This window comes from Nipponia nippon, unplaced genomic scaffold, assembly GCF_047370975.1.
Source record: "Nipponia nippon isolate SJK-2023a ecotype South Korea unplaced genomic scaffold, ASM4737097v1 scaffold_36, whole genome shotgun sequence".
In the NCBI taxonomy this organism is placed as follows: domain Eukaryota; kingdom Metazoa; phylum Chordata; class Aves; order Pelecaniformes; family Threskiornithidae; genus Nipponia; species Nipponia nippon.
In genome coordinates this window covers 3,101,116-3,125,122 of record NW_028262354.1, presented here as the reverse complement: position 1 = coordinate 3,125,122, position 24,007 = coordinate 3,101,116, and the positions used below count along the sequence as shown (strand labels likewise).

The 24,007-nt window shown below is 71.3% G+C and overlaps 5 protein-coding genes across 7 annotated transcripts; 2 read left to right on the top strand and 3 right to left on the bottom strand.

Moving 5' to 3' along the window:
• Positions 1-2,984: 2,984 nt before the first annotated feature.
• Positions 2,985-9,398, bottom strand: TRIM46 (tripartite motif containing 46). 2 transcript variants are annotated; one of them, XM_087772518.1, is made up of 10 exons: positions 9,090-9,398; positions 7,285-7,535; positions 6,838-7,181; positions 6,576-6,719; positions 6,344-6,439; positions 5,971-6,224; positions 5,759-5,880; positions 3,897-4,196; positions 3,502-3,799; positions 2,985-3,361 (listed from the first exon to the last, which is right to left on the bottom strand). In XM_087772518.1, the coding sequence occupies exons 1-10, from the start codon at positions 9,272-9,274 to the stop codon at positions 2,986-2,988; spliced, it is 2,370 nt and encodes a 789-aa protein (XP_087628644.1). In that variant the 5' UTR covers positions 9,275-9,398; the 3' UTR covers position 2,985. The 2 variants fall into 2 exon arrangements, with proteins under 2 accessions (XP_087628644.1, XP_087628645.1); XM_087772519.1 differs by having other exon boundaries at positions 7,285-7,540; positions 9,090-9,294.
• A 118-nt stretch (positions 9,399-9,516) lies between these two features.
• On the top strand, positions 9,517-10,944 carry KRTCAP2 (keratinocyte associated protein 2). Its single transcript, XM_087772520.1, has 5 exons — positions 9,517-9,676; positions 9,881-10,035; positions 10,112-10,175; positions 10,442-10,508; positions 10,751-10,944. The coding sequence occupies exons 1-5, from the start codon at positions 9,571-9,573 to the stop codon at positions 10,869-10,871; spliced, it is 513 nt and encodes a 170-aa protein (XP_087628646.1). The 5' UTR covers positions 9,517-9,570; the 3' UTR covers positions 10,872-10,944.
• An 821-nt stretch (positions 10,945-11,765) lies between these two features.
• Positions 11,766-12,441, top strand: DPM3 (dolichyl-phosphate mannosyltransferase subunit 3, regulatory). Its single transcript, XM_087772680.1, has 2 exons — positions 11,766-11,868; positions 12,135-12,441. The coding sequence occupies exon 2, from the start codon at positions 12,141-12,143 to the stop codon at positions 12,417-12,419; it is 279 nt and encodes a 92-aa protein (XP_087628806.1). The 5' UTR covers positions 11,766-11,868; positions 12,135-12,140; the 3' UTR covers positions 12,420-12,441.
• Positions 12,442-14,902: 2,461 nt separating this feature from the next.
• SLC50A1 (solute carrier family 50 member 1) lies at positions 14,903-18,455 on the bottom strand. 2 transcript variants are annotated; one of them, XM_087772679.1, is made up of 6 exons: positions 18,350-18,455; positions 17,243-17,320; positions 16,988-17,111; positions 16,752-16,913; positions 16,555-16,674; positions 14,903-15,421 (listed from the first exon to the last, which is right to left on the bottom strand). In XM_087772679.1, the coding sequence occupies exons 1-6, from the start codon at positions 18,415-18,417 to the stop codon at positions 15,320-15,322; spliced, it is 654 nt and encodes a 217-aa protein (XP_087628805.1). In that variant the 5' UTR covers positions 18,418-18,455; the 3' UTR covers positions 14,903-15,319. The 2 variants fall into 2 exon arrangements, with proteins under 2 accessions (XP_087628805.1, XP_087628804.1); XM_087772678.1 differs by lacking the exon at positions 14,903-15,421 and having other exon boundaries at positions 15,428-16,674.
• A 1,057-nt stretch (positions 18,456-19,512) lies between these two features.
• Positions 19,513-23,192, bottom strand: EFNA1 (ephrin A1). Its single transcript, XM_087772191.1, has 5 exons — positions 23,055-23,192; positions 20,999-21,294; positions 20,834-20,899; positions 20,526-20,576; positions 19,513-20,322 (listed from the first exon to the last, which is right to left on the bottom strand). Exons 1-5 carry the CDS (start codon positions 23,159-23,161, stop codon positions 20,189-20,191), a joined length of 654 nt encoding a protein of 217 aa, XP_087628317.1. The 5' UTR covers positions 23,162-23,192; the 3' UTR covers positions 19,513-20,188.
• Positions 23,193-24,007: the final 815 nt, after the last annotated feature.

Genomic DNA, 24,007 nt, shown 5'->3' with positions numbered 1-24,007 from the left:
GGGAGTGACCCCCGTCTGCTCCGTGGTGGGACATCCCTGGCATGGCCGTCACCCACCTGGGTGGCATCGGCTCGAGGAGGGGGGGGGGGCCGCTCTCATTTCTCGGGCCGAGCAGAGCTGGGGTTCGCGCTGGGGTTGTTTCTCGCTTGCTGTCATTGTACGTACAGTCGGCCGGGCGCGGGTGGTGTCCCTGTCCCCTGCGTCCCCCCGGGTGTGACCGTGTCCTGCCGGGAAGCCGTCCCTCTTGCTCACATCCCGCCCGCCCGTCCCGCACTCTCGGTTTCTGTCTCGTGAGCAAACATCATCTCATTTGCCACAACCGGTTTTCCCGCAGCTGCACAAGCGGAACTTAAAGGTGACGACGGGGCCATAAAGCGGCGCGGCGAGCGCCGTGGAGGCTGGACGTGCATCACGGGTGCGCTCGCGGCCGTGTCCGAGCCCGGCCGGTCCCGCTCCCCTCACCTGCCTGCTCCGGGCTCGGGATCCTCCAAACCCCGAGTGAGCTCCGAAACGGCTTTGGGGGCTGCCGGGAGGAAGGGGAGCGTGGCAGGGCTGCAGGACGTGCCGAGGGGCAGTGGGGTGGCCCCGGGGACCGAAGCGGGACCTGGCCCGCCTGGCCTGGAGCCATGTGCTGGGCTGTGCCGGGCCACGAGCCTTCGGGACGGCGGTGCCCTGAGCCAGAGGGGCGGCCCCCCGGCAGTCCCAGTTTGGGCTGGGCCCGCGCTGGGGGCTGGGAGGGCTTTGGCAACCACTGAAAAGGCAGAAGAACAAGGAAACAAATCTTCCCCAGAGAAATCCCTTGTGAGCTCCGGCACGGAGCCAGCTGCTTCGCCGGGTACCAGCCCCGCGACTGGCCCGGCGGCATGTGGCTGGTGGGCGCCTCGGCCGCGGCACGTGGGCTGCGGGTGGGGGACGCGGCCGCACCGGGTGCCCGGGGACCCCAGGAGGTGCCTGGGCCATGCCGGGGTGCGGGCGAGGGGCTGCCCGGCGAGAGGAGGGGACACAAGGCCCGAGGCTGGCGGTGGGGTGGGGGGGTGTCTCTGCTGCTTTTGGTTTTCCGCGTGCCTTGCCGATAGCCAGAGCTGCCAACAGCAAGAGCCAAACCCAGCGGGTTTCCAGCCCGGCAGGCACGGGGCCGGGGTGCGCCCCGGGGGGGGATTAGGGCAGGAGCTGGGGGGTTCGGCGCAGGGAGGGCTTTGGGGGGCTTTGGGGGTCTCCGCCGGATCCCACCTTCGCGTGCCAGAAGGAAGGGGCAAAGCTAAAACCAGGCCTGAGGGGTGGCACGGCAGGGGCCCGTGGGGTGCCTGCGTGGGGCCGCCGCCGCCGCCTGGGGCTGGGCAAGGCCGCGTCCGCGCCCCGCCAGCCCTGGGCAGGGCCCGCAGGAATCGAAACGGGCGCCTGGGCCCTACAAAGGGCCGCCTGTTTGCAGGGAGCCCAGCCCAGCCGCCGCAGCCCCAACGGCTCTGAGCGGAAGGGACTGGTGTTCCCCGGGGACGGGAGCCAGCGCGGGGGGGGCCCAGCCCCATACGTGGCTCCTCCACCTGCCACGCCGCTCCCCAAGGCCCCACGGGACGTGGGTACCCGGGTGGGGGGGGTCCAGCCCCCCCCAGGGGATGCCCCAGCACCCAGCAGCCCCCTGAGCTGGCCCGGCCCCCCCCTGGGACCCCCACACTAATGCTATCAGGGTTTTTCTCCAGGCCCAGCAGGGAGATGGTCCCCGCTGGCAGCCGGTCCAGGAGCACCCGGACACCCAGGGACGCGGCGGCAGCGGCCACGTGGCCGGGCAGAGCGCGGGCAGGGACCGGCCACGTCAGCACTGCCCCAGCTGCCCCAGGCCCTTCCCTGGGCAGGATTGGCCCCTGCTGGCCACGGCCCAAAGGACAGCCCTGCCCCGTGGCCTCGCCGCCAGGGCCAGCACCACGGCCTTGGCCATGGGTGCCGCACCCCGGCGAGCGGCCAGAACCCCGCAGCCCCCGGTGCCGGTGCTCCCCGCGGAGCAGCTGCCCTCTGCCACGGGGCGGCTCTGAAGGATTCTGGCATCGCAGTTTATTGTAGGAAACCATGAAAATACAGCAAATGTAACAGAACCCAGGAGAAACTACAGCAGCTCGGACGGATCCCGGCACGCGACCGCCGGCACGGGCCCCCGCGGTGGATGGCGGCCCCGGGTCGGATTGTGACCCCGCAGTTCCAGCCTGCCCTGGCTGCGTGCGGTTTGGCACCAAGCGGTGTAACGGAGGCCGAGCGTGTCCTGCCGGAGCACGTGCAGGCAGCATGTGGGCCGGTGCCCGGTGCAGGCAGGGGCACAGGCAGGGCTGGCCGAGCGCATGGCTCCCCTGGGGACAGGGCAGAGCAGCCAGCGGCGCTCTGCAGCCCCAGGGGAGAGCGGGACCACAGCCCGGCAGCCTGCGGGACAGACCCGGTGGCGGCTGTGCCCGGCCGCGGTGGCCGTGCCCGGCCGCGGCGCTGCAGCCGGGTGAGCCGCACTGAAAATGAGCCATATTTAAAAAACTCTTCACACCTCGTTCCAGCCCAGCCTCCCCCCGCCCTCTCTCCCCAAGCCCAGCTGCCTCCCCCACCCCAGCCAGCACCCAGCCTCTCCCCCCCGCCGTCACCCCCGCCGCCGCCTGCCGCCCCCCCGCCCCGCGCAGCCCCGCATCCCGCTCGCACCCCCCTCCCCGGTCCATCTCTAGGGCCGACCCTCTGCCAGGATCCGGCGCGCGCCCTCTGCCCAGCCCTGCCCGCGGCCTCGAGCCACGCTGGGGAAAGCGGCAGGCGGATGGGGAGAGGAGGGGACGGCAGAGCTGTCCCCGTCCCCCCCCCATCCCACAAAACAAACGCCTGGCCTGCTCCCAGCTGGCAGCAGGGCCGGGGCTGCCCTCGCTGTGCTCTGCTCCCCGCTCGCTCGCGTGCCCCCCAGGCCCTGGAGCTCGCTGGGCAATCGGGGGTCGCAGCCAGCGCGCGTGCGGGGAGCACGGGCACGGCTCAGTCCAGCTTGGCAAAGCCCCCGATGGTCACTTTACGCTCCTGCTTGTTGGCCACCAGCTCCTGGAGATGCAGGGCACCCCCTCCGATGAAGCAGAAGGCAGGGCAGACGGGCCCCGAGCAGTCCACGCCGCACTCCCAGAGCTCGCGGAAGGAGACGGCGTCGTAGAAGCTCACCTTGCCCTGCTCGTAGTCCAGGCAGATGCCGATGCGCGGGGGCAAGGGCACGGTGCAGCCATTGGGGTCGCGAGAGGTGAGCGCCGACCCGTGCGAGAGCAAGATCTTGCCCATGCCGATGGTGAGGAAGGCGTAGGGCGGGGGCGCCTCCACCGTCGTGTCCTCCGCCCCACTGTCGTGGCCGCTGTCGGGGTCGTACCTGCGGCGGGGGGACGGGTGAACCCCGGTGCGGACACGCCGGAGACAGGCTGGGGCTCCCCTCCGCGCCCCAGAGCCGGTGCTCGGCGGGGAGGCAGGAACAGGCGGAGGAACCCCCGCACCCACTGAACCCCCGCTCACCTGGGGCTCACCACGTCCTGCGGCACCTGGAACCACTCCTGCAGCTTGCTCTCCAGCCCCACGCCCACCTTGACCAGGTAGGAGCTGGGATCCACGCAGCAGGCCCAGTAGCTCTTGCCCTGCGTGATGGCCACGTCGCCGATGACCAGGTCGATGGAGAGGTGGCAGCTGGTCATCAAGCGCTCGGCGGCGAAGAGCATGGGGATGCCGGGGACGCTGCGCACGGCGCGTTGGTCCTTGCTGATGGCCAGCCGGTCCCGGTTGAAGCCCCAGCGGTTGTCCAGGAAGAAGTTGAGGACTGCAGGGAGGAAAAGAGGAGAGCTGGGTGAGAAGGACGGCGCCAACGGCCGGCGGGGTGCTCCGGATCGGTGCTCCGAGCCCCCAGCACCCCTCACCTGGGGCGGGCGGCGTGTGCAGGTAGATGTCCTCGCTGTACTCCCCGAAGCCCGCTTTGTTGCAGCCTTTCACCCGGAGCACGTAGACGCTGTCGGTGTCCAAGTACTCCACGAGGGCGCTGGTGCCGCGCACCTCCTCCCGCCGCTGCCACAGCTTCAGCCCCTTGGCCTTGGTGTCCGTCTTGCGGTACTCCACCGTGTAGTGCCAGGCGGGCGGCGAGTGCTGCGGCAGCCGCCAGCACAGGAAGATCTGGTCGTAGGCGTAGGTGCGCTGCGTGTCGATGACGGGGGCCTCGGGCGCTGCGGGGAGAGGCACCGGCGGGCATCAGGCAGCATCCCCCCCCCCGGCAGGCGGGGAGGCGGCCAGACGCAGGGAAGGGGCATTCCGGACGGACGCACGGACGCACAACCAGCAGGAGTCTAGGGGAATCTGACTGCGGAGACCGTGTGTAGGCACCAGAGGAGAGCAAGAGTCGGGGAGACAGAGGAGCTCGCTGCTGTGGGGCTCCAGGGACCAGACAGGCTGAGTGCAAGTCGGGGAGGGAGGAGAGAGAGAGAGAGAGAGAGAGAGAGAAAGAGAGAGGATGGAGGCAGCAGGAGAGGAGGAGGGGAGGAGATGGGGATGGCGGGGTGGTGTGAAGATGCCGGCAGCACGGCGAGAGCAGGGAGGCAGGGTGGGAAGGCGGGGGCGGAGAGATGAGGGGATGGCGGGGGGAAGTGGGGCGAGGAGGGGGACGGAGATGGGGCGAGGAGGGGGATGGAAATGGGGCAAGGAGGGGGATGGCAATAGGGCGAGGAGGGGGATGGAAATAGGGTGAGAAGGGGGATGGAAATAGGGCGAGGAGGGGGATGGAAACGGGGTGAGGAGGGAGACAGAGATGGGGCGAGGAGGGGGATGGAAACGGGGCAAGGAAGGGGATGGAAACAGGGCGAGAAAGGGGATGGAAATGGGGTGAGGAGGGGGATGGAAATGGGGTGAGGAGGGGGACAGAGATGGGGGAAGGAGGGGACAGAAATAGGGTGAGGAGGGGGATGGAAACGGGGTGAAGAAGGGGATGGAAACGGGGTGAGGAAGGGGACGGAGATGGGGTGAGGAGAGGGATGGAAACGGGGTGAAGAAGGGGACAGAAATGGGGCAAGGAAGGGGACGGAGATGGGGCGAGGAAGGGGACGGAGATGGGGTGACAAAGGGGACGGAGATGGGGCCGAGGAAGGGGACGGAGATGGGGCGAGGAAGGGGACGGAGATGGGGTGACGAAGGGGACGGAGATGGGGCGAGGAAGGGGACGGAGATGGGGCGAGGAGGGGGCGGGAGGAGCGGCAGCAGATGGAGAGGGGCGCGGAGCCACCGCCCGCGGGCAGGACGGGGATGGAGGATGGCAGCGGAGTGGGGACGGGGCGGGAGCGGGGATGGAGGGATGGGACAGAGAGAGCGGGGCCGGCTCTGGGGCAGGGATGTGACTTGCCTCAGTTACTTCGGTGACGACTCAGCAGCGGCCGCAGCCTATAAACAAAGAGAGGTAGAAGCAGGTCTGAAAAGTGTCGGCAGCGGGTCCGGCAGGGCCACGCGGCTCCTGCCCTGCAGCGGGGCAGCCTCCGCTCCGTACTCACCCTCCGGCGCTCCTGCTGCCCTTACCTGGCACCGCGGCCCTGCCTGTCCTGCCCCCGGCACAGGGCAGGGGCAGGGATGGCTTTGGGGGCTGCCGGGGTGGCCCTGACGGGGACGGGGGGGACCGGCAGATCCGCGAGCACCCGCGGCCGCGGCTGAGCTCCGGCTCCGAGGCGGGCAGGGAGCCGCTCTGCCCGCAGGGGCTGTACCTCCGCACGGGGCACAGCCGGTGCCCGGGTCCTGCTGCCTTTACCTCGGATGAAGGCCAGGTCGGTGAGCAGCTTCAGCTCCCTGCTGACGTCCAGCTGGAAATGGCTGAAAGAGGCCGTGGCGGCGGGACGGAAGCTCTGCAGCGAGTCGGTGGCCCTGAGGATCCTGTGGCACGGGAGAGCAGGGACGTCAGGGTGGTCCTTGGGCACCCGAGGGTCAGCCCCGTGCCCGCCAGGGTCCCCGCAGCCCCGGTACCTGTTGTGCAGCTGCTTGGCAGCCTGGACGAAGCAGGGGTGGTCGGTCTCCTTCAGCACCTCCTGGGCGTAGCCCACCATGCCCGAATTCTCCAGCATGGCCTGGTGCTCCTGGATCTGGCAGTGCAGGCTGGCCAGCCGCTCCTGCTGGCACTCCTCGATCGCCTGCAGCAGGGTCGCCCGCTTCTCCTCCAGCATGGCACACAGCCCCTGGATCAGCTGCGACACCTCCTCCTTGGCCTGCGAGCCGTTCACCTGCCGAGGACGGCAGGGTCAGCGTGCCGCACACCCCGGGGCAGAGAGGGGACCCGCCTGGCAGTGCCACCCCCTGCCTAGGGACAGCTCGGGGACAGGCAGGCGCCTTCCGCCCTCACCTCCGTGTGCTTCACCGTCTCCTCCAGCTCAGCAATCTGGGTCTGCACCGTGTCCTGGCTGCTCAGGATGTAGGCGAGGCTCTTCGTCAGCTTCTCCTGCAGGGAAGGAGGTGAGGCGAGGTGCCGGCAACCCCCGCGCCCCCCGACCTGCACACCCCATCTGTGCCAGGGCTCCGCCGGCGCCCCCGATTCCTCCCTGCCGAGCCCCAAGCGCGGCCCCCGCGGCGCTTACCCTGAGGGCCTGGTAGGCGCTGAGCACCGGGGTGATCTTGTGGCTGGTGTGAGTGCGTCGCACGCGGCAGAGCTGGCACACCAGCCGCTGGCAAGTCTTGCAGTAGTGAGTCACCTCCTCCTTGTGCTCCGGGCACATCAGCCCCTGCGCAGAGCACCGGGGAGCTCAGCGGGGCTCCGCGTCCGCCCCCCTCCGGGGGGCTCCCCCCCGACACCCGCAAAACCCCGCGTGGGGAAGGAAGACCCCGACGGGGAGGCCGTACCTTGGGGCGGAAGGTGAGGGTGGGGGGCGTGGGCTCGTGCTGGGCTTTCTGGGTGCCCCAGGGGTGGTAGAGCTTGAAACACTCGTTGCAGAAGCTGGACTTGCACTCGGTGCAGCCCTTGGTGGCCTCCAGCTGCGGGGGCTTGCAGAACTGGCACATGATGGCGGCGCTGATGTTGATGGTCTGGCGGTAGCGCTCCACCACCCGCTCCAGCGTCAGGTTGCGGAAGAGGCTGCCCAGGCCCCGCTCGCCCAGGTCCACGTCCCGCTGGCAGGCCGGGCAGGGGAAGCTGACGGTCTGGGGGTGCACGGTGCCGCGCTTGCGCCCCGGGTAGGTGCCGAAGCCTGCGGGAGGGAGGCGGGGAGGGCGTCAGGAGGGGCTCGACGCCCCAGAGCCGCTCGGCCCTCCCGCGGGGGACCCCGTCCCCGTCCCCTCCGGCCGTCCCACCTGACTTCAGGAGGCGGTCGAGGCGGTCGGGCTTGGGGACGGCCCGGCGTCCCAGGCGGGGGCTGCGGGTGGCAGGGGTGGCGGCGGGCGAGGAGGGCTCGGAGGTGGGGTCGCAGCAGAGGTAGCCGTGCTGCAGCAGCACCTCGCTGGCGCAGACGTGGCAGACGTTGTGCGCGCAGGGCAGGGCCAGAGGCTGCTTGTACATCTCCTTGCACACCGGGCAGACCAGCTCCCGCTCCATGTTCTTCATGCTGGTCTGGGGAGACAGCGGGGAGCGTCAGCGCCGCGGATGGGGCCGGGGCCGGGATTGGGACCGGATCAGGGCTGGGACCAGCACGGGGACCAGGATCAGGGCCAGCACTGGGGACCAGGACTGGGACTGGGATGGGGATTGGGGCTGGGGGCGGCACCAGGGACTGGCACTGGGACCAGGGCTGGAATGGGGACCAGGACTGGGGCCAGGATGAGGACCAGCATCAATGCCAAGACGAGGACCAGCACTGGGACCAGCACCAGGATGGAGACCAGGGCTGCAATTGGGTTGGGGACTGGGGCTGGGGCTGGCACCAGGGCCGGGACTGGGATTGGCAGTGGGACCAGGGCTGGAATGGGGACCAGGACTGGGGCCAGGATGAGGACCAGCATCAATGCCAAGACCAGGACCAGCATTGGGACCACCACCAGGGCCAGGATCAGGATCAGGCTTGGGACCAGCACCAGGGCCAGGATCAGGACCAGTAATGGGACCAGAGCTAGGACCAGGACCAAGATGGGGACCAGAGCTGGGACTGGGATGGGGATTGGGGATGGGGCTGTCACCAGGGCCAGGACTGGGACCAACACCAGGGCCAGGATCAGCACTAGGACCAGGACCAGGATGGGGACCAGGGCTGGGGCTGGGATGGGGACTGGCGCTGGGGGTGGCACCAGGGCCGGGATTGGGACTGACACTGGGACCAGGGCTGGAATGGGGACCAGGACTGGGGCCAGAATGAGGACCAGCATCAGGGTCAGGATTAGGACCAGCACTGGGACCAGTACCAGGGCCAGGATCAGGTCTGGGACCAGCACCAGGGCCAGGACCAGGACTGGGACCAGGACCAGGGCCAGGATCAGGTCTGGGACCAGCACCAGGGCCAGGACCAGGACTGGGACCAGGACCAGGATGGGGACCAGAGCTGGGACTGGTATGGGGATTGGGGCTGGGGCTGGCACCAGGGCCAGGACTGGGACCAGCACTGGGATCAGAGCCAGAATCAGCATCAAGTCCATGATCAGGCCTGGGACCAGCACCAGGACCAGGATCAGGACCAGCACCAGGGCCAGGACCAGGATCAGGACCAGGACCAGCACTGGGACCAGCACCAGGATGGGGACCAGGGCTGGGCTCAGGATGGGGCCGGCACTGGGACCAGAGCCAGGACCAGTGCCAGGCCTGGGACCAGGACCAGGACCAGGGCCAGGGCCAGGCTGGGCACCAGGATGGGGCCCGGGACCCCCGCCCAGGGGCGTGCAGGCAGCTCCCGGTGCTCCCGGTGCTCGGGGCCCGGCGCTGACCCGGGGCGGGGCGGGGGGCCCGCTGTCGGCCTTCCCCGGTGACCGGCGGCCCCGGGCCCGGTGGGTCGGGGCGCGGATCCGAGGCCTCGCCGGGGCCTCAAGGGCACCCCCGCCATCCCGCCCGCCTCCGCCACCGGGCCCCGCCGCGTTGCCATGGCAACGCCGGTCCCGGGGGAGCCCGGCCCGGCCCGGCCGCCCCGCGGTGCCCCCCCCCCGCCCCCGCCGCCGCCGCCGCCGCCGCCGCTCACGCTGATGCGGACGAGCGCGTCCATGATGGAGGTGAAGGTCTGCAGGTCCTCGCCTTCGGCCATGGCTCCGCGCCCGCTCCCGGCGCCGGTCCCCGCGGCGGCAGCAGCAGCGGCGGCCGCGGACGCCCCGGTCTGTTGCAGGGAGCGGCGGAGCCGGGGGGAGGGCGGGGGGCGGCGGCGCGCATGCTCGGCGGGACCCGCCCCGGCGGCGGCGGGGTGGCGGCACCGGGAGGCTCCCGCCGCACCCCCGGGTACCCCCCGGCGGGTCCGTGAGGACGGCAGCGCGGCTCAGCAAGCGGCGCCCGGGGCGGACCCCGGGCGGGCGGCAGCGGGGAACCGGGACCGGGAGCGGGGCTGCGGCCGGGTCCCCGCCGCGCCTCTCCCCGCCGCCAGGGGGCGCCCGAGCCGCCGGGGCCCGCAGCGCCGCGCCCGGCCGCCAGGGGGCGCCCGAGTCCGCCGGGAGGGGCGGGGGCGCCCGCGCATGCGCGCTGCTCCCCACCTCCCGGTTGATGCCGTGTCCCGCCCGGCGCCGCCGCAGTGCGCCTGCGCGGAGCGGCGGCACCGGGACCGGACCGGGGCCACCATGGGTAACGGGGGGGGGGGGGCACCGGGCGGGCGGGCTGCGGCGTGCGCCGGGGCCTGCGGGAAGGCCGGGGCCTGCGGGAAGGCCTGGGCCCGGCCCGGGGGCAGGCCGGGGCCTGGGCGCGGCAGGCCAGGCCCGAGGCCCGGGATGCGGCCTTGGCCTCGCCGTCCCCCCCGGTGCCCGTGCTGAGGTGAGGCCACCTCCCTAGCCGTAGGCACGGGCACCTCCCTGGCTCTCTCCTCGCTGCTGTCGCTGCTGCTCTTCGCCGGGATGCAGATGTACAGCCGGCAGCTGGCCTCCACCGAGTGGCTGACCATCCAGGGCGGGCTGCTGGGCTCCGCGCTCTTCATCTGCTCCCTCACCGTATCCTTTGGGGCCACGGGGAGCGGGGCCGGGGCTGCGGCGTCCCCGTTCTGTCCCTTAACCCTCCTCCGACCAGGCCTTCAACAACCTGGAGAACCTCGTCTTTGGTAAAGGCTTCCAGGCCAAGATATTCCCCGAGAGTAAGTGCTGCGGAGGGGCGCGGGGCGGGGAGGACGGGGAGCACGGCCTCATCCGAAGGCGTCGAGGGCGCTGGCTCGCGGCGGGGCTGGGTTTGCGAAGGGGCTGCGGCGTGGCCCTGCCCCGTGCGCGCTGCCCGTGGGACCGAAGGGTCCCAGCCCCGTCCCGGAGGAAGGGCCCACCCTGAGTTTTTCCCGCTTTGTCCTCTGAGGTTATGCGTTGGGGCAGCACGGCTGCATCTTTTCTCTCTCCTGTTTTTCCCCTGCAGTCCTCACCTGCCTCTTGCTGGCTCTCTTCGCCTCTGGCCTCATTCACCGAGTCTGCGTGACCACCTGGTGAGTCCAGAGCCTGCCCTGGCGCAGCCAGGCTGCGGTTGCTGCCAGGGACCCTGGTGGCTCATGCTTGCCATTGGGAGGGGAATGGAGCACCGGGCAGGGCCAGTGCTGGCCACGGACGCCCAGGGTGGCCAGCGTTAGGCACCGCAGCGCGGCGGGATCAAAGGGGAAGGTGTTGGTTCAGCCCTGGCGTGTTCCTGCCTGCCAGCGGCTCAGCAGCCTCTTCTCTTCTTTCCTCACAGCCTCATCTTTTCCATGGTCGGCCTCTACTACATCAACAAGATCTCCTCCACCCTCTACCAGTCCGCAGCGCCCGTCGCTGCTCCCGCCAAGGCTGTCGGCAAAGGCAGGAAGAGGAATTGATGTCCCGGGGCAGCCCCGTCCCCGCCGGGCCGGACTGGGGCTCTCAGCCGCCCAATAAAGCCGGTTCTTTGTAGCTCCTTGTTCGCAGCTGCCTCGGGTTTGGTTCCTCTGCCAGCTCTCGGCCCGGTTTCCTCGCACCGTGGCGTTCCGGCGTGGCTGAGAGCGACCCCGCTCGCTCGGCCGGGTTGCCGCGGAGCCTGGGGTGGGTTCTCCGCCTCGCCGGTGCCGGCGGAGGCTCGGCGGAGTGCGGCTGGGGCAGGAGGCGGCCGCCGACGCCCCCGCCGCCTCGCAGGGAAAATGTGCTGACAGTGCCTCGTCTGCCCGGACCTGCAAGAGAGGAAAATCCCAGCGGAGCAGGGCGGGTTGGAGCAGGCTCCGGTGCCGCAGGGGCTTGGCCGGGCTGGCGGGGGCTGCGGGGGTCGCCGCAGCTGGCGGGGGCGGCACCGGCACCCGCGGCTCCGGTGGGGGAGCCGCCGCGGGTGAAGCTCCGTCACCGCTGAGCCCCTGCACTGGCGCAGCTGAGGCTGCCGGCGCTTGGCAGGGGAACAAAGGCGCATCCGTGCCCTCCCCGCTACGGGCAGGGGGGAGCCACCGGGGCTGCCCCGGGGCGGGGGGTGCCCGTGGGAAGGGCCCGGGCCCCGTGAGCCGTGGGAGGGCTGGCCAGGCCTGCTCCCACGCTGGCCTCCCGGCGCGGCCGGACGCGGAGGAAACCAGATGCTTCCTGCGGCCCCGGCCTCGGCCTCGGCCTCGGCCCCGGCGGCCGCCAGAGCCCGGCGCTGCCCGCGGCACCGGGCCCGGCCCGGGGGTTCCGCCCCGCCTGCAGGGGGCGCCCCGCCTGCAGGGGGCGCCCCGCCGCCGCGCATGCGCCATGCGCCCGGGGGCGAGGGCGGCTCCGCACTACAGCTCCCAGCGGCCCCCGCGCTGCGGCGCGCTGCCGTGACGTCATCCCGGCGACGGGGGGGGGCAGAGCGGGCGCTGGGGTCCGGGACCGATCCAGGTGGGGGGCGGGGGCCGGTACCGGCAGCCGGGGGCGGTACCGGTTCTTCGGGGGTGGGGGCCGGGGTCGGGGCCGGGGCCCGGCGCCGGTTGGCGAAGGCCCGGAGGGGCTCAGGGCCGGGCCCTGCTCGGGAGGGCCCGGAGGGGGCCGGGCCCGGCCTGGTTGGGGCGGCCGGTGCGGGGCGCGGGTCGGTCCGGTCCGGTCCGGTCCGGTCCGGTCCGGTCTGGTTCGGTTCGGTTCGGTTCTCACGGCTCCTTTCTCCGCAGGCCGCCATGACCAAGCTGGGGCAGTGGCTGTGCGGATTCGCCCTGCTGGGCTCGGCCTGGGCCGCGCTGGCGCTGGCGCCGCCGGGGCTGCGGCTGCCGGCCCCGTACCGGCAGGCCCTGCTCCCCCTGCCCGTCTACCTGCTGGTGGCCTTCGGCTGCTACTCCCTGGCCACCGTGGGCTACCGCTTGGCCACCTTTAACGACTGTGAGGAGGCGGCCGCCGAGCTGCAGGAGGACATCAGCGCGGCGCGGGCCGACCTGCGCCGACGAGGGCTGCGCTTCTGAGGCCAATAAAGCTGAGGGACGACGGCTGCCTGAGGCGTGCGGTGCTGCCGGCGGCACGGGGGGACAGGGGGCCGCCAGCCGGGGCTCCCCCGGCCGGTGCTGCCCTGCCCGGGGGCAGCCGAGGACCCCGGGGCGCTGCCGGGAGGGAAATCGTTCGTCTCCCCAGCGTGAGGCTGGGGTTCGGGGAGCTCCGCGCAGAGGAGGGGTCTCCACGCAGGCCCAGGTCCCCCCTCAGCGCTCCCGCCACCCCGCAGGGGCCGTCCCAGCCCGGCCTCTCCCTTTCTGAGCTTCTCGGAGCTTGGCTCCAGAGGCAGGGATGCAAGGTGGGGAGGACAGGATGGGGCCTCGCCCCGCAGGCCCGCGGCGCTGGGTAGCACTGCGGGCAGAGCGCGTTCCCGGCTGCCCCTTCAGATGTGGTTGGCGCCGTCAGGTTGGGAGCCGGAGAAGACTCATCCCGGCCCCGCTGGCCGCTTTCCAGGGGAAGGAGGAGAGAGGCTGCCTGGGTGGAGCAGGCGGCGCAGCCTTTAAAATGCGGAGTGCCGAGAGCCTGTGGTCTCCCCCGGACCTGCCAGGGCGGCTCAGCCCACGCCGGGGGGCTGCTCCCCGCTCCTGCCGGCGCGGCGGCTGCAGCTGCCGCTCCTCTGCCCCCACCTTCGCCGGCAACACCGCGCCGGGCTTCTCCGGGAAGGGCAACGGGTGCCCTGCGGCGGAGGCGTCCCCGCTGCGGGTGGGGTGGGTCCTCGCTGGTCCCCGTCCGGGGGTGTCCCTCTGTCCGGGGGTGCCCGAGACCCAGCGCTGCCGGCCCGGCTGGAAGAGCTGCGCGGCTGGTGGTGACGCATGCCGGGGCCTGCCGTCCTGGCAGCCGCCCCAGCTTCTTCGCATACCAGCCAAAGGACTTTCTTGTTTTTAATTATCGGCTGCGCATCCTTCTGCAAAAAGGAGCAGTTGGTATCATGAGGGAGGACTCGGGCTAATTAGCAGGAGCGACTAATTAGCTGTTTCCTGAGCAACAATGGCAGCTCAGAGCAGGGTGGGCAGCTCCCGCGGTCTCGCCTGCGCGCGGCTGTTTGTGGGGTGGCACCACCCCGGCTTCGGCAAAGCGGCTCCTTTCTGGGGCAGGGCCGGCAGCCTTGGCGCAGGGCAAGGACAGCAGCCCTCTGTGGGCTACTGACAGCCATCCGTGGGCTACTGACGGCCACCCAGGGGCTACTCACAGCCCTCCGGCAGCTCGGCAGGCAGCAGCACGGCAGTAGAGCCTCTCTGCACGGCCACGTGCCCGCTGCGGGCACTCGCGTCCCCGGGGAGATGCTCCGCTCGCCTCCGGCCTCGCGCCTGGGGGGGCCACGTCACGGCCGCTCCCGCCAGCCGCTCGCGGCACATGCCAGCCCGAGCGACCGCTCGGCAGCCAAGTTTCTGCCTGGTGCGTCCGCAGGGAAAGCTGCCCTTTCCCGGGGCGGCCGATCCTCCCGCAGCGCCTTCGCCGGCGCTGGGAGCTGCACCCCGGTGCTGCGGCGGGGAGCGGGGCTGCTGGGGGAGCGAGCGCGGCCGCGGGGCGAGCCCCCGGGGCAGAGCCACCTGCAAGCGCAGCCGGTGCGAACGAGCGGAGCCTCGGCTCCGCGGCAGCAAGACGGAGCACGCCGGGCGAGCCCTGCAGCCGCGCCGGCTGGGGCTGCGCGCCGCAGCGGGCGCTCGGTTCACTCTCAGACACCGCTCTCGTCTCGGCCCCGTTCCGGCTGCTCGCCTCCGTATTGATTTTTCTTTTTTTTTTTTTTTTTCCCCAGGCCACGTTGCAAGGTGTAAACGAGCGTCTGAGCCGTAGCGCAGGCTCTGCCAAAGTCCTCGTCACCGCTTCCTTAATCCGGCCTGCGTCAGGCGGGATGCAGGACCTGCCCGCGCCGCCGGAGCTGCGGGGCCGGGGCTCCTCATCCTGGGGGGGGGGTCGTTTTTCGCAAGGCTCCAGCCTCTGTGGTGTCATTTGCTCGCCCGAATACCGCGCTCCCGTCCCTCTGCTGATGCCTGAGCACTTCATTCCGGATCACTGTTAATTTGGTCATCGGGTTTGGGGCGATGCCAGCGGCCGCCTGATTTGCGCACGCTCGATTCTTGTGGTTTTAATGAGGATTTTAATCGATTATAAGTTTCCTGGTCTGCTGCGGGGGGAGCAAACCCCCCTCTCCAGGCTGCAGAACGGATTTTTTTTTTCTTTTCCCCGCTGTGACCGGCGTCCCCAGGCCACTGCGCGAGGGCTCGGCGCGGCCTCCCCGGGGCAGCGCTGCCGCCTTCGGTGCCCCCAGCCCAGCACCCTCCTCGCTGCCGGAATGTGGGTGCTGCTGGATGCCGGTTTGCCGGAGCCCAGGGGGTGCCAGAATGAGCCCCCCCCTCCCCCCCCCCCCCGCATCCTGGGGACAAAGCGGCTGTGGGGACAAGAGCCACCCTGGCCTCCGCCGCCAGGACACCGGGAGGGAGGGGACAACAACCGGGCGCTGGGAAGAGTCTCTGATTTATTAAAGGCACTTCAATTCGTACAAAAGAGCCGCGGGGCTGCCCGGCAGCCCCGGCCCGGCGCTGGGACGGAGCCGTGGGCGCGGAAGACCGTCCGGGGGGGTCCCCAGGGACAGGCGGGGTGCCCTGGGGGTGGGGTGGGGGGCTCCCGGCACCCCGAAGGCATTGCTGAGACCAAACCAACCGTCACCAAAGGACCGAGGGCCGGAGGGACGCCGGCGCGGGGGAACCACGGCGGCGGAGGCAGGAGGTGCCATCCCGGGGCCCTGGTCCTGCCGGGAGCGGGCGGCCCTTGGCCGAGGGGGACGGCAGCGCTGCGGCGTCACCCAGGTCCGCGCTGGCAATGGGGGGGGGGATCCTTCATGGGTCCGCGAGCGCCGGGGGCCGGCGGGGCCCCCTCAGGCGTGCAGGGGTCTGTAGGGCTTGTCCTGGCCCGGCGGGTAGCGCCAAAAGAGCCAGAACCGCACGACGCTGGTGACGATGCCCGGCACGTTCGGGACCTGCGGGAGGAGAGCGGAGCTACCCTCCCCCACTGCCGCCGCGCCGGCCCCGCGTTGCCGGGGGAGATTTATTGGCCTTATACCAGCTAATTAATTACAATCGATACTCGGCTTGCTGAGCCCAGTCACGGGCTCTGCTGTGTGACACGCGTGACGCCGGCCGGGGGCCGGCCCGGTGCCAACCGCTCAGCCGAACGGCACGGGGCGGGGGCGGCTGGGATGGGACGGGATGGGATGGTCCAGACAGGAAAGGAAAGGATGGCATGGGATGGAACAGGACGGGAAATGGGATGGGATGGCATGGGATAGGAAAGGATGAGATGGGATAGGAAAGGATGGGATGGGACCAGATGGGATGGGAAAGGATGGGATGGGATGGGACCAAACGGGACAGGAAAGGATGGGATGGGAAAGCATGGGATAGGATGAGATGGGATGGGATGGGATGGGATGGGACCAGACAGGATGGGGAAGGGAATGGAATGGAATGGAATGGAATGGGATGGGATGGGATGGGATGGGATGGGATGGGATGGGATGGGACCAGACAGGACGGGAAATGTGATGGGATGGGACGGGATGGGAAATGGGATGGGATGGGATGGGATGGCATGGCATGGCATGGCATGGCATGGCATGGCATGGCATGGCATGGCATGGCATGGCATGGGACGGGACCAAAAATGGAATGGGATGGGATGGGTCCAGACAGGACAGGAAGGGATGGCATGGGATGGGACAGGACAGGAAATGGGATGGGATGGGATGGGATGGGATGGGATGGGATGGGATGGGATGAGATGGGATAGGAAAGCATGAGATGGGATAGGAAAGGATGGGATGGAACGGGATGGGACCAGACGGGATGGGAAAGGATAGGATAGGATGGGACGGGATGGGATGGGATGGGACGGGACCAGACGGGACAGGAAAGGATGGGATGGGAAAGCATGGGATAGGACAAGATGGGACGGGACGGGATGGGATAGGATGGGACAGGAAATGGGATGGGATGGGATGGGACAGGAAATGGGATGGGATGGGATGGGACGGGACGGGACGGGACGGGATGGGATGGGATGGATAGGCCAGGACAGGAGAGCATCCCTCAGCTGCCCGCCACCCCAACCCACCGTGATGTAGGGGTCGCGGAGCTGCAGGCCGTACAGCGTCCAGCTGGTGGAGGCCAGGAAGGTGGTGACGGTCAGGGGGAAGGACAGGCAGCGCGTCGACTTGGTCCGGACAATCTTGGCCTGCAGAAACGCGCGTCAGGCCGGTCCCGGGCTGGGCAGCCCCGGCGCCGCCACCGCGGCCCCCCAGCCCCACGCACCAGGTCGGCCAGTGGCGAGAGGTACATGCTGATGGTGAAGACGCTGCAGAAGAGCCCCAGGCGCCCCAGGCGCGTCCGCGCGTCGGCAATCAGGAGGGTGAAGTAGCCGTAGCCGGCGACCAGCACAGCCAGAAGCAGCAGGCTCCGCAGCAGCACGGGGCGCTGGGGCGGAGAGGAGGGGGACGGTCAGGGCGAGGGTCCCCCCGTCTCCCCCATCGTCCCAGGCCGGCCCCCACCTTCGCGGGGCTGTAGTAGAGGTACGCCAGGATGTAGAGGGTCTGCAGGGCCGCCCCGACGGTGTTGACGGCGATCAGCGTCCGGTCCTGCTTCAGGCAGCCGTAGCCCAGCCAGCTCAGGTTGCTGCAAGGCAAACGGCACCGGCGCTTGCTGCCATGGTCTGGGGGGGCTTCTGCCCTCCCCCACCGCCATGTAACCCCCCCCAACTGCTTGTGACCCCCCCGTCCCCCGCCCAGGGCTCGGCCCCGCCGTACTTGACATCGGTGGTGAGGAAGGGCAGGAACTGGATGTTCTCCACGCTCTTGGTCGCCAACATCTGGCGCAGGTCGGACCTAGGGAGAGCGGTGGGGAGCGGGTGGCGGGGTGGGGGGGCTGCGGTCTCTGCAGCCAGCAGGCACCCCCCAAAATGTGCACCCTGAAATACTCCCAGCCCCCCCCCCCCGCTGCACTTGTGCCCACCCCCCTCCAGGGCCCTCAATGCCCCCCACCCCCCCCTTCCCCGGCATCCCTTGCCTTCAGCCTTGTCAGCCCCCAGCCCCCTCAAACCGCCCCCAGTGCCCGCCACACCGCACCCCTCAATTCCTCTCCCATTGCACCCCCTGAACTGGGCCCAGGCTGCTCCCCCTTGGCCACCCAACCCCCCCCACACCAGCCCCCAATGGACCCCCTTGCACCCCCTGAGCTGCCCCAGCACCCTCCCCATTGCACCTCCCAGACCCTCCCATGGCCCCCAAACCTCCCCTATGGCCCCCATTGCACCCCCAAACCCCCCATAGCCTCCACTGCACCCCCCAGTCCCCCTGCCCCACAGCCCTCATTGCACCCCCAAACCTTCCCTATGGCCCCCCTGCACCCCCAAACCCCCCATGGCCCCCATTGCACCCCCAGACCCCCCCATGGCCCCCCTGCACCCCCGGACCCCCCCCATGGCCCCCCTGCACCCACAGACCCTCCATGACCCCCAAACCTCCCCCCACGGCCCCCACTGCACCCCCGAACCCCCCAGGGCCCCCACTGCACCCCCAAATCCCCCCATGGCCCCCCTTGCACCCCCAGACCCCTCCATGACCCCCAAACCTCCCCCACGGCCCCCATTGCACCTCCAGACCCCCCATGGCCTCCACTGCACCCCCAAACCCCCCCATGGCCCCCCTTGCACCCCCAGACCCCTCCATGACCCCCAACCCCCCCACGGCCCCTCCTGCACCCCCAGACCCCTCCATGACCCCCAGACCCCCCCCACGGCCCCCCTGCACCCCCAGACCCCCCCATGGCCCCCCCTGCACCCCCAGACCCCTCCATGACCCCCAGACCCCCCCCACGGCCCCCCTGCACCCCCGGACCCCCGCCCCCCCGCTCACAGGCCGGTCCCGAACATGGCGAGGGTGCAGGCCAGGCAGGCGGCGGCGAGCAGCGGCGGCGGGGCCATGCCGGGCCGCGGCACCGGGCACCGGAGGCGGGGCTGCCCGCGGCGGGGCGGGGCGGGGCGGGGCGGGACGCACTACCGGGGAGGGACCGGGCCGGGGGGGGGGGGGCACCGGCAGCGTGCCCAGCCGCCCCGGCACCGCGGGCCGGGACCCCGGGCCCGGTGTGCGCAGGGCAGGGGAGCTCCCCCCCCCCCCCCCGGGACCCTGCACCCCCGGGATCCCCCATCCCCGGGACCCTGCACCCCTGGGGACCCCCCCCAGGACCCTGCAGCCCTGGGGTCCCCCACCCCCAGATCTCACACCCCTGTGATCCCAATGCCCTAGGACACCACACCCCCCCTCCAGGACCCTGCAGACCTGGGATCCCCCATCCCTGCAACCCCAGATTCCAGGGATCTCATGTCCCTAGGATCCCCTCCCCCCATCCTCCCCAGGACCCTGGGGTCCCCCATCCCTGTGATCCTGATTCCCTGGGATCCCCCCTCCCCAGGACCCTGCAGCCCTGGGGTCCCCCACCCCCGATCCCACATCCCCAGGGTCCCACATCCATGATCCCGATTCCCTGGGACCCCCCTCCCCAGGACCTTGCACCCCTAGGGTCCCCCACCCCCAGATCCCACATCCCTGTGATCCCGATTCCCTGGGACCCCCCTCCCCAGGACCCTGCAGCCCCGGGGGGGGTGGTGTCTCACACCTCCGGGGCCCCCCATCCCTGTGATCCCCACACCCTGACATCCCCCATCCCTATATCCCCCCCCCCCAAGCCCAGGGACCCCCCACACCCCCCGGGGGCCCAGCCTCCAGCCACGCCCCCTCCCCTCCCCAGCTCCCACTCATCCCAGTGCAGGGAACAGGGGAGAAGGGGGAGAAAACCCCCAGCCCCGGGAGGGCTTTGTGTCCCCAGCTCAGAACAACCGATAGCGCCAGCCCCCGCTGGGGCACTTCCCCACTTCAAAGCCCTGTGCAAACAGCAGCCAATTAATTAATTAACCAGCACCAACACCCCACCAAGCCCCCTTCCAAGGCCAGGAGAGCCCAGCCCCCCCGAAGCGGGGGACCCCCCCACCCCAGCCCCAGCCACTCACCGTGGTCTTGGTTATTTATTCAAGACAAACGTATAAAAAGTCCCGCGTTAGAAAGCTGTACAAATCAGGGTGGGCACCCTGCGGCGGGCGCTGCTGGGGGGGTGCCCCTCCGGCACCGGGCAGAGGGGAGGGGAAGGGCTGGGGGGGTGGGATGGAGGATGGGGAAGGGGCGCAGCGCGGTGGGGAGGGGGGTATTTCCCACAGCTCCGCTCCGCCAGGCATCTCCGGCACATCCAGGCTCCCAGAGCCGAGGGACCGCGGCTCCAGGGTGCTGCCGCAGCCAGCGCCGGTGGCGTTCGGCCGGCCACAGGGGCCAGCGCCGCGTCCCTGCCTGCGGGACGCGTCCCAGTCCGAGCCCACAGCAGAGAGACCCGAGGGCCGTCCGTGGGCGAGCTCAGCTCCTGGGGCGGGGGTGCCAGCCCCCCGCTCCCCTCCAGTCCGGGGCACGCAGCCCCTCCGGCCCTGGGCTCCGGCTGCCCAGAGCATCCCGGGAACCCGGGTGGCCCGAGGGCTTCGGCTGCTCAGCTCGGCTTCGGGCCCTCTGGCCCTGTAATACTGACAAATCCTTTCCTCGCCCAGACGCGTGCGGGGGGAGGCCGCTCCGGGGTGCGCGTGATGACCACGGGGGTCCCGAGCATCCCGGCTCCGTCCCCAGCCTCGGTCCATCCAGGCGGGGGGGGCGGGCGGCTCACAGCCCCTGCGGCACCAGGAGGGGCAGGAGGAGGCTGATGAAGGTGAGGAGGCTGATGAAGGTGAAGGGGCTGCTGCCCCTCATCGCCGAGTTCTGCCCCACGCTCCTCAGCACGTGCGCAGCCGCGTCGTCTGCGGGGAAAGAGAGAAGCCGTCAGCATCCCCGAGGGAGGTGCCGTGCCCCAAGCCGGCACCGCGTCACCCACACAGGGGCTGCCACCCACCCTCCTGCCCGATTCCCCCCCCCCCCGGGAGAGCGGCCAGGCTCGGCCCAGCTCTCCCACCAGCCCCACGGCCACCTGGACCCATCCGCCTGCCTGTGGCCACCAACCTACCTGCCTGGATGCCCCCCTTCTGGGTAGAGGCAGGGACTGGCGGTGCCTGGGCTGCAAAGCAAAGGCAGGGTCAGGCAGGCGAAGGGCAGCTCCCCGACCCCCCCACAGCCAGATTTCACCAGGAACCGTCCCCCCCTGCCGCCGCCGCAGCCGCCAGCACCTTCCCGGCCGAGCCGCAGGCACCCACACCCGGAGCTGGCAGGGGGCCACGGCCCGGCCATGACTCAGCTCAGGAAAGGCCGAGTCGGGCACCGACGCCGTAAGCGGGAAGCACAGGGGGGGACGCGGGGGGTCCGGGCGATACTCACTGCCTTTGCCAGCCACCGTCACCTTCAGCTTCAGGCACGCTTCGCCGTGGTGGTGAATGGGCTTGGCTGCAAGGGAAGATGGAGGTTAGGGTGGGGGGGAGCCCGGCAGGGACCCCAGCCCCACGGCGGGACCCCAGCCCCACGGCGGGACCCCCGGGCACTCACAGATGTAGTAGTAGCTGTGCCCCTCCTTGAACTCCTTCCCCAACGTGAAAGGGGTGAAGCGCTGGAATTTCTCCGAAAACTTCTCGGGGCCGTGGAGGGCGCTGGGTTTGTCGCATTCCCAACGGATCTGCTCCTTGGATCGGGGCTTGCAGGCCTGGTATTCCTCGGGTTCCACCAGGTAGAGGGTGTAGCGCTCCATGGCGCGGGGGTCCACGCTCCCCTCCTCATAGTGCGGGCAGATGATGTCCAGGTAGTCGTTCAGGCGCACCTCCACCGTGTAGTCGCTCCACAGCAGCCTGCGGCAGGGGGGAAGCGGGGTCACCTCCGGCGGGGAGAGGCCTGGGGGGGGGTCCCCCTTCCCCTGCGCCCCCAAATCCCCCCACTCATTAAGGCGGCCAAGGGAGAGCGGCCTCCTGCCCGCAGCAGCTCCGCGGAGCCTGAGCCTGGCAACCTTTGGTCCCCCCTTCCCCGGGCAAAGTGCAGTGCTTCGGGAGGCAAAGCCCCCCCAGATCGGCCCCCCCGCAGCCGGCTGGCGAGGGCACCCCAGCAGCCAGGGAGCGGGGAGGGGACCCGCTGGGACGCGCGCCCTGCCCGTCCCAAAGCTCCCGCAGCCAGGCGGCGGCTCTCGCCCGTGGGGCAGCCGGCCCGGCTCCAGCGCCTGCTGCTCCCCACACCTCACCCGGGGGGGGGCGGGGGACACGGCCTGGCAGGCAGCCGGGGGCCTCCGTGGGGTCCCCTCACCCCACGGGCTGCGGTGGCTCGGGGAAGGCACGGCCACCCACCGGTGCCAGCCCTGGGTCTCAAAACCCCACGAGACCCGGCCCTCCTGGGGGGACGCACACCCCTACGGCCTGGTGCCCGGGTGGGGGGCACCCCTGCAACCGGGAGGGGCATTGCCCGGGGCACCCCGACAGCCTGGGGGGCTGGTACCGAGTGGGGGACACCCCTAAAGTGAAAAGGGAGCTTGGCCCAGGGCATGGGGCACCTCTATAGCCTGGGGGGCTTGGTGCCTGGGTGGGGGGGCACCCCTAAAGCCAAGGGGGGGATCAGCCAGGGCACGGGGCACCCCTAAAACCTAGGGGGACTGGTATATACTGGGGGGCACCCCTACAGTCTAGGGGGACTGGTGTCTTGGGGGGGCACCCCTACAACCAGGGAGTCATGGCCTGGGGGGCCACCCCTAAAGCCAAGGGGGACACCCCTAAAGTCTGGGACAGCTAGTACCTACTGGGGGGGCTGGTGCCTACTGGGGGGCACCCCTAAAGCCAAGGGGGGCTGGTGCCTTGGGGGGCCACCTCTACAACCAGGAGGGTCACAGCCCGGGGGGGGCACCTGTACAACCTGGGGGGGCCGATAGCTACTGGGAGAGCTCCCCTAAAGCCAAGAGGGACACCCCTACGGTCTGGGGGGGCTGGTGCCTTGGGGGGGCACCCCTGCAGCCCGGGGGGGGGGGGGGCACCCCTGCAGCCCGGGGGGGGGGCTGATGCCTGGGATGGGGGCACCCCCCCAGCCCCAGCCCGTCCCGGGGGCCGGTGCCGGGGCCCAGCCGGGGGGTTGGGGGGGTCGGTCCCGGTCAGCCCCCCCCCCTCCCCGGGACACATCCTGCCCGGGCGGCGGGGGCCGGGGCCGGGGCCAGCCCCGTGTTTGTCAACACGCTTCCCTCTGCCCCGGCGCCGGGGCTGGCGCCGCGCCACCCCCGCGGGGAAGGAAGAGGCCTCGCTCCTGCTCGGCCCTGGGAACGGAAAGGCCCCCCCGGTTCCCCCCCCGGTTCCCCCCCGGCCCGCACCTGGACCAGCCGCGCCGCTCCCCGCCTGCGCCCCGGGGCCGCCCCGCCGGCGCTCAGCACCGGCCCCGCCGGGGTTAAACCCCCCCCCCCCCCGCCGCCTCCTTCCCCAGCCCCGGCCTCGGATCCCCCCTCCCCAGCCCCGCCGCGGCTCCCTCCCCGCCGCCCGCCCCGGACAAAGGCCGCCGAGGAGCGCCCAGCCCCGGCACCGTCCGCGCCCTCGGGGCCACCGGCTCCCGGTAAGAGGGGGGAGGGATCCCGGGGGGCACTCACCGGGGGTTGGAGCTGTTCCAGAAAACGGTGTGGCGCTCGGCCGCCGCCGCCGCCGCCCAGCACAGCCCCAGCCCCAGCAGGGCCAGCGGCCCCCAGCGCCGCTCCATGCGCTCCGCGGGGCGCGCTCCGCCGGGCGGGCACCGCGCCCGGCCCCCGCCTTAAGTACGGCCCCGCCGCCGCCGCCGCCGCCCCGCCCGCGCCCCGCCCCGCCCCGCGCACCGGGGCCGAGACACAACAACAACACCGGGCAGCGCCGGGCCCCACGCGCGATCGGGACCGGGCAGGGGCCTTCCCCACCCCCACCCCCCCTCCCCACCTGCGGGGGGGGGCGGGATGCGATGCCATGGTCCTGCGGGTGCGTGGGCAGGGGTCACCCACGGGGGGGGGGGGCTGTGCCCCGCGGGAGGTGGGGTGTCCCCCGCCCCCGGGGCTGGGGGGAAAGGGGCCGAGCTGTCACCGTCCCCTCCTGGCCGGGGGGCAGCGGGGGGGGGTCTGGCTGTGGGGGGGGGACACCCCCCTGCAGGCCTGTCCCCGGCCCCGCCATCAGCGTGGGGACCCCTGAGCTGCTGGGGGGCATCAGGAGCCCCCGGGCGAGCGGGGCCTGGGGAGCCGCAGCCCCCGCAGTGCCGGGGTCCCGGAGGGGCTGGGGGGGGCAGGGGCAGCCCCCCACCTCCTCCTCCTCCTCCTCCCCCTGCCCTCATCAGCTCCGCTCTCCCAAGGCTTCAGCGCCGCTCGAACCCCGCACGCGTCCCCCGCCCCGCCGTTTGCTCCATATTATGAAATTCCCCCCCCCCCCCGTCACCCCGCAGCGCGGGGGGCTGCGGGCGCAGCGGGCGCATTGCCGGCTGCCTGGCGGGGAAACGCGGCGGCGGTTCGCTATCTGCTCCCATCTGCCCCCGACACCGATCCATCCTTGTTAAGCTCGGCGGAGAGATGCTTCGCCGCCGTGTTGT

Coding starts and splice junctions, on each gene's coding strand:
- DPM3 (XM_087772680.1), top strand. CDS start 12,141: ATGACCAAGCTGGGGCAGTGGCTGTGCGGATTCGCCCTGCTGGGCTCG.
- TRIM46 (XM_087772518.1), bottom strand. CDS start 9,274: ATGCGCGCCGCCGCCCCCCGCCCTCCCCCCGGCTCCGCCGCTCCCTGC. Junction 7,182..7,284: donor CGACCGCCTCCTGAAGTCAG/GTGGGACGGCCG, acceptor TCCCTCCCGCAG/GCTTCGGCACCTACCCGGGG. Junction 6,440..6,575: donor GCGCCTACCAGGCCCTCAGG/GTAAGCGCCGCG, acceptor CCTTCCCTGCAG/GAGAAGCTGACGAAGAGCCT.
- KRTCAP2 (XM_087772520.1), top strand. CDS start 9,571: ATGCGCGCTGCTCCCCACCTCCCGGTTGATGCCGTGTCCCGCCCGGCG. Junction 10,036..10,111: donor TCTTCATCTGCTCCCTCACC/GTATCCTTTGGG, acceptor TCCTCCGACCAG/GCCTTCAACAACCTGGAGAA. Junction 10,176..10,441: donor GGCCAAGATATTCCCCGAGA/GTAAGTGCTGCG, acceptor TTTCCCCTGCAG/TCCTCACCTGCCTCTTGCTG.
- SLC50A1 (XM_087772678.1), bottom strand. CDS start 18,417: ATGGCCCCGCCGCCGCTGCTCGCCGCCGCCTGCCTGGCCTGCACCCTC. Junction 16,914..16,987: donor TCTACTACAGCCCCGCGAAG/GTGGGGGCCGGC, acceptor TCTCCGCCCCAG/CGCCCCGTGCTGCTGCGGAG. Junction 16,675..16,751: donor TCTCGCCACTGGCCGACCTG/GTGCGTGGGGCT, acceptor GCGTTTCTGCAG/GCCAAGATTGTCCGGACCAA.
- EFNA1 (XM_087772191.1), bottom strand. CDS start 23,161: ATGGAGCGGCGCTGGGGGCCGCTGGCCCTGCTGGGGCTGGGGCTGTGC. Junction 20,900..20,998: donor GCACAGCTACTACTACATCT/GTGAGTGCCCGG, acceptor CTTCCCTTGCAG/CCAAGCCCATTCACCACCAC. Junction 20,323..20,525: donor GAAGGGGGGCATCCAGGCAG/GTAGGTTGGTGG, acceptor CTTTCCCCGCAG/ACGACGCGGCTGCGCACGTG.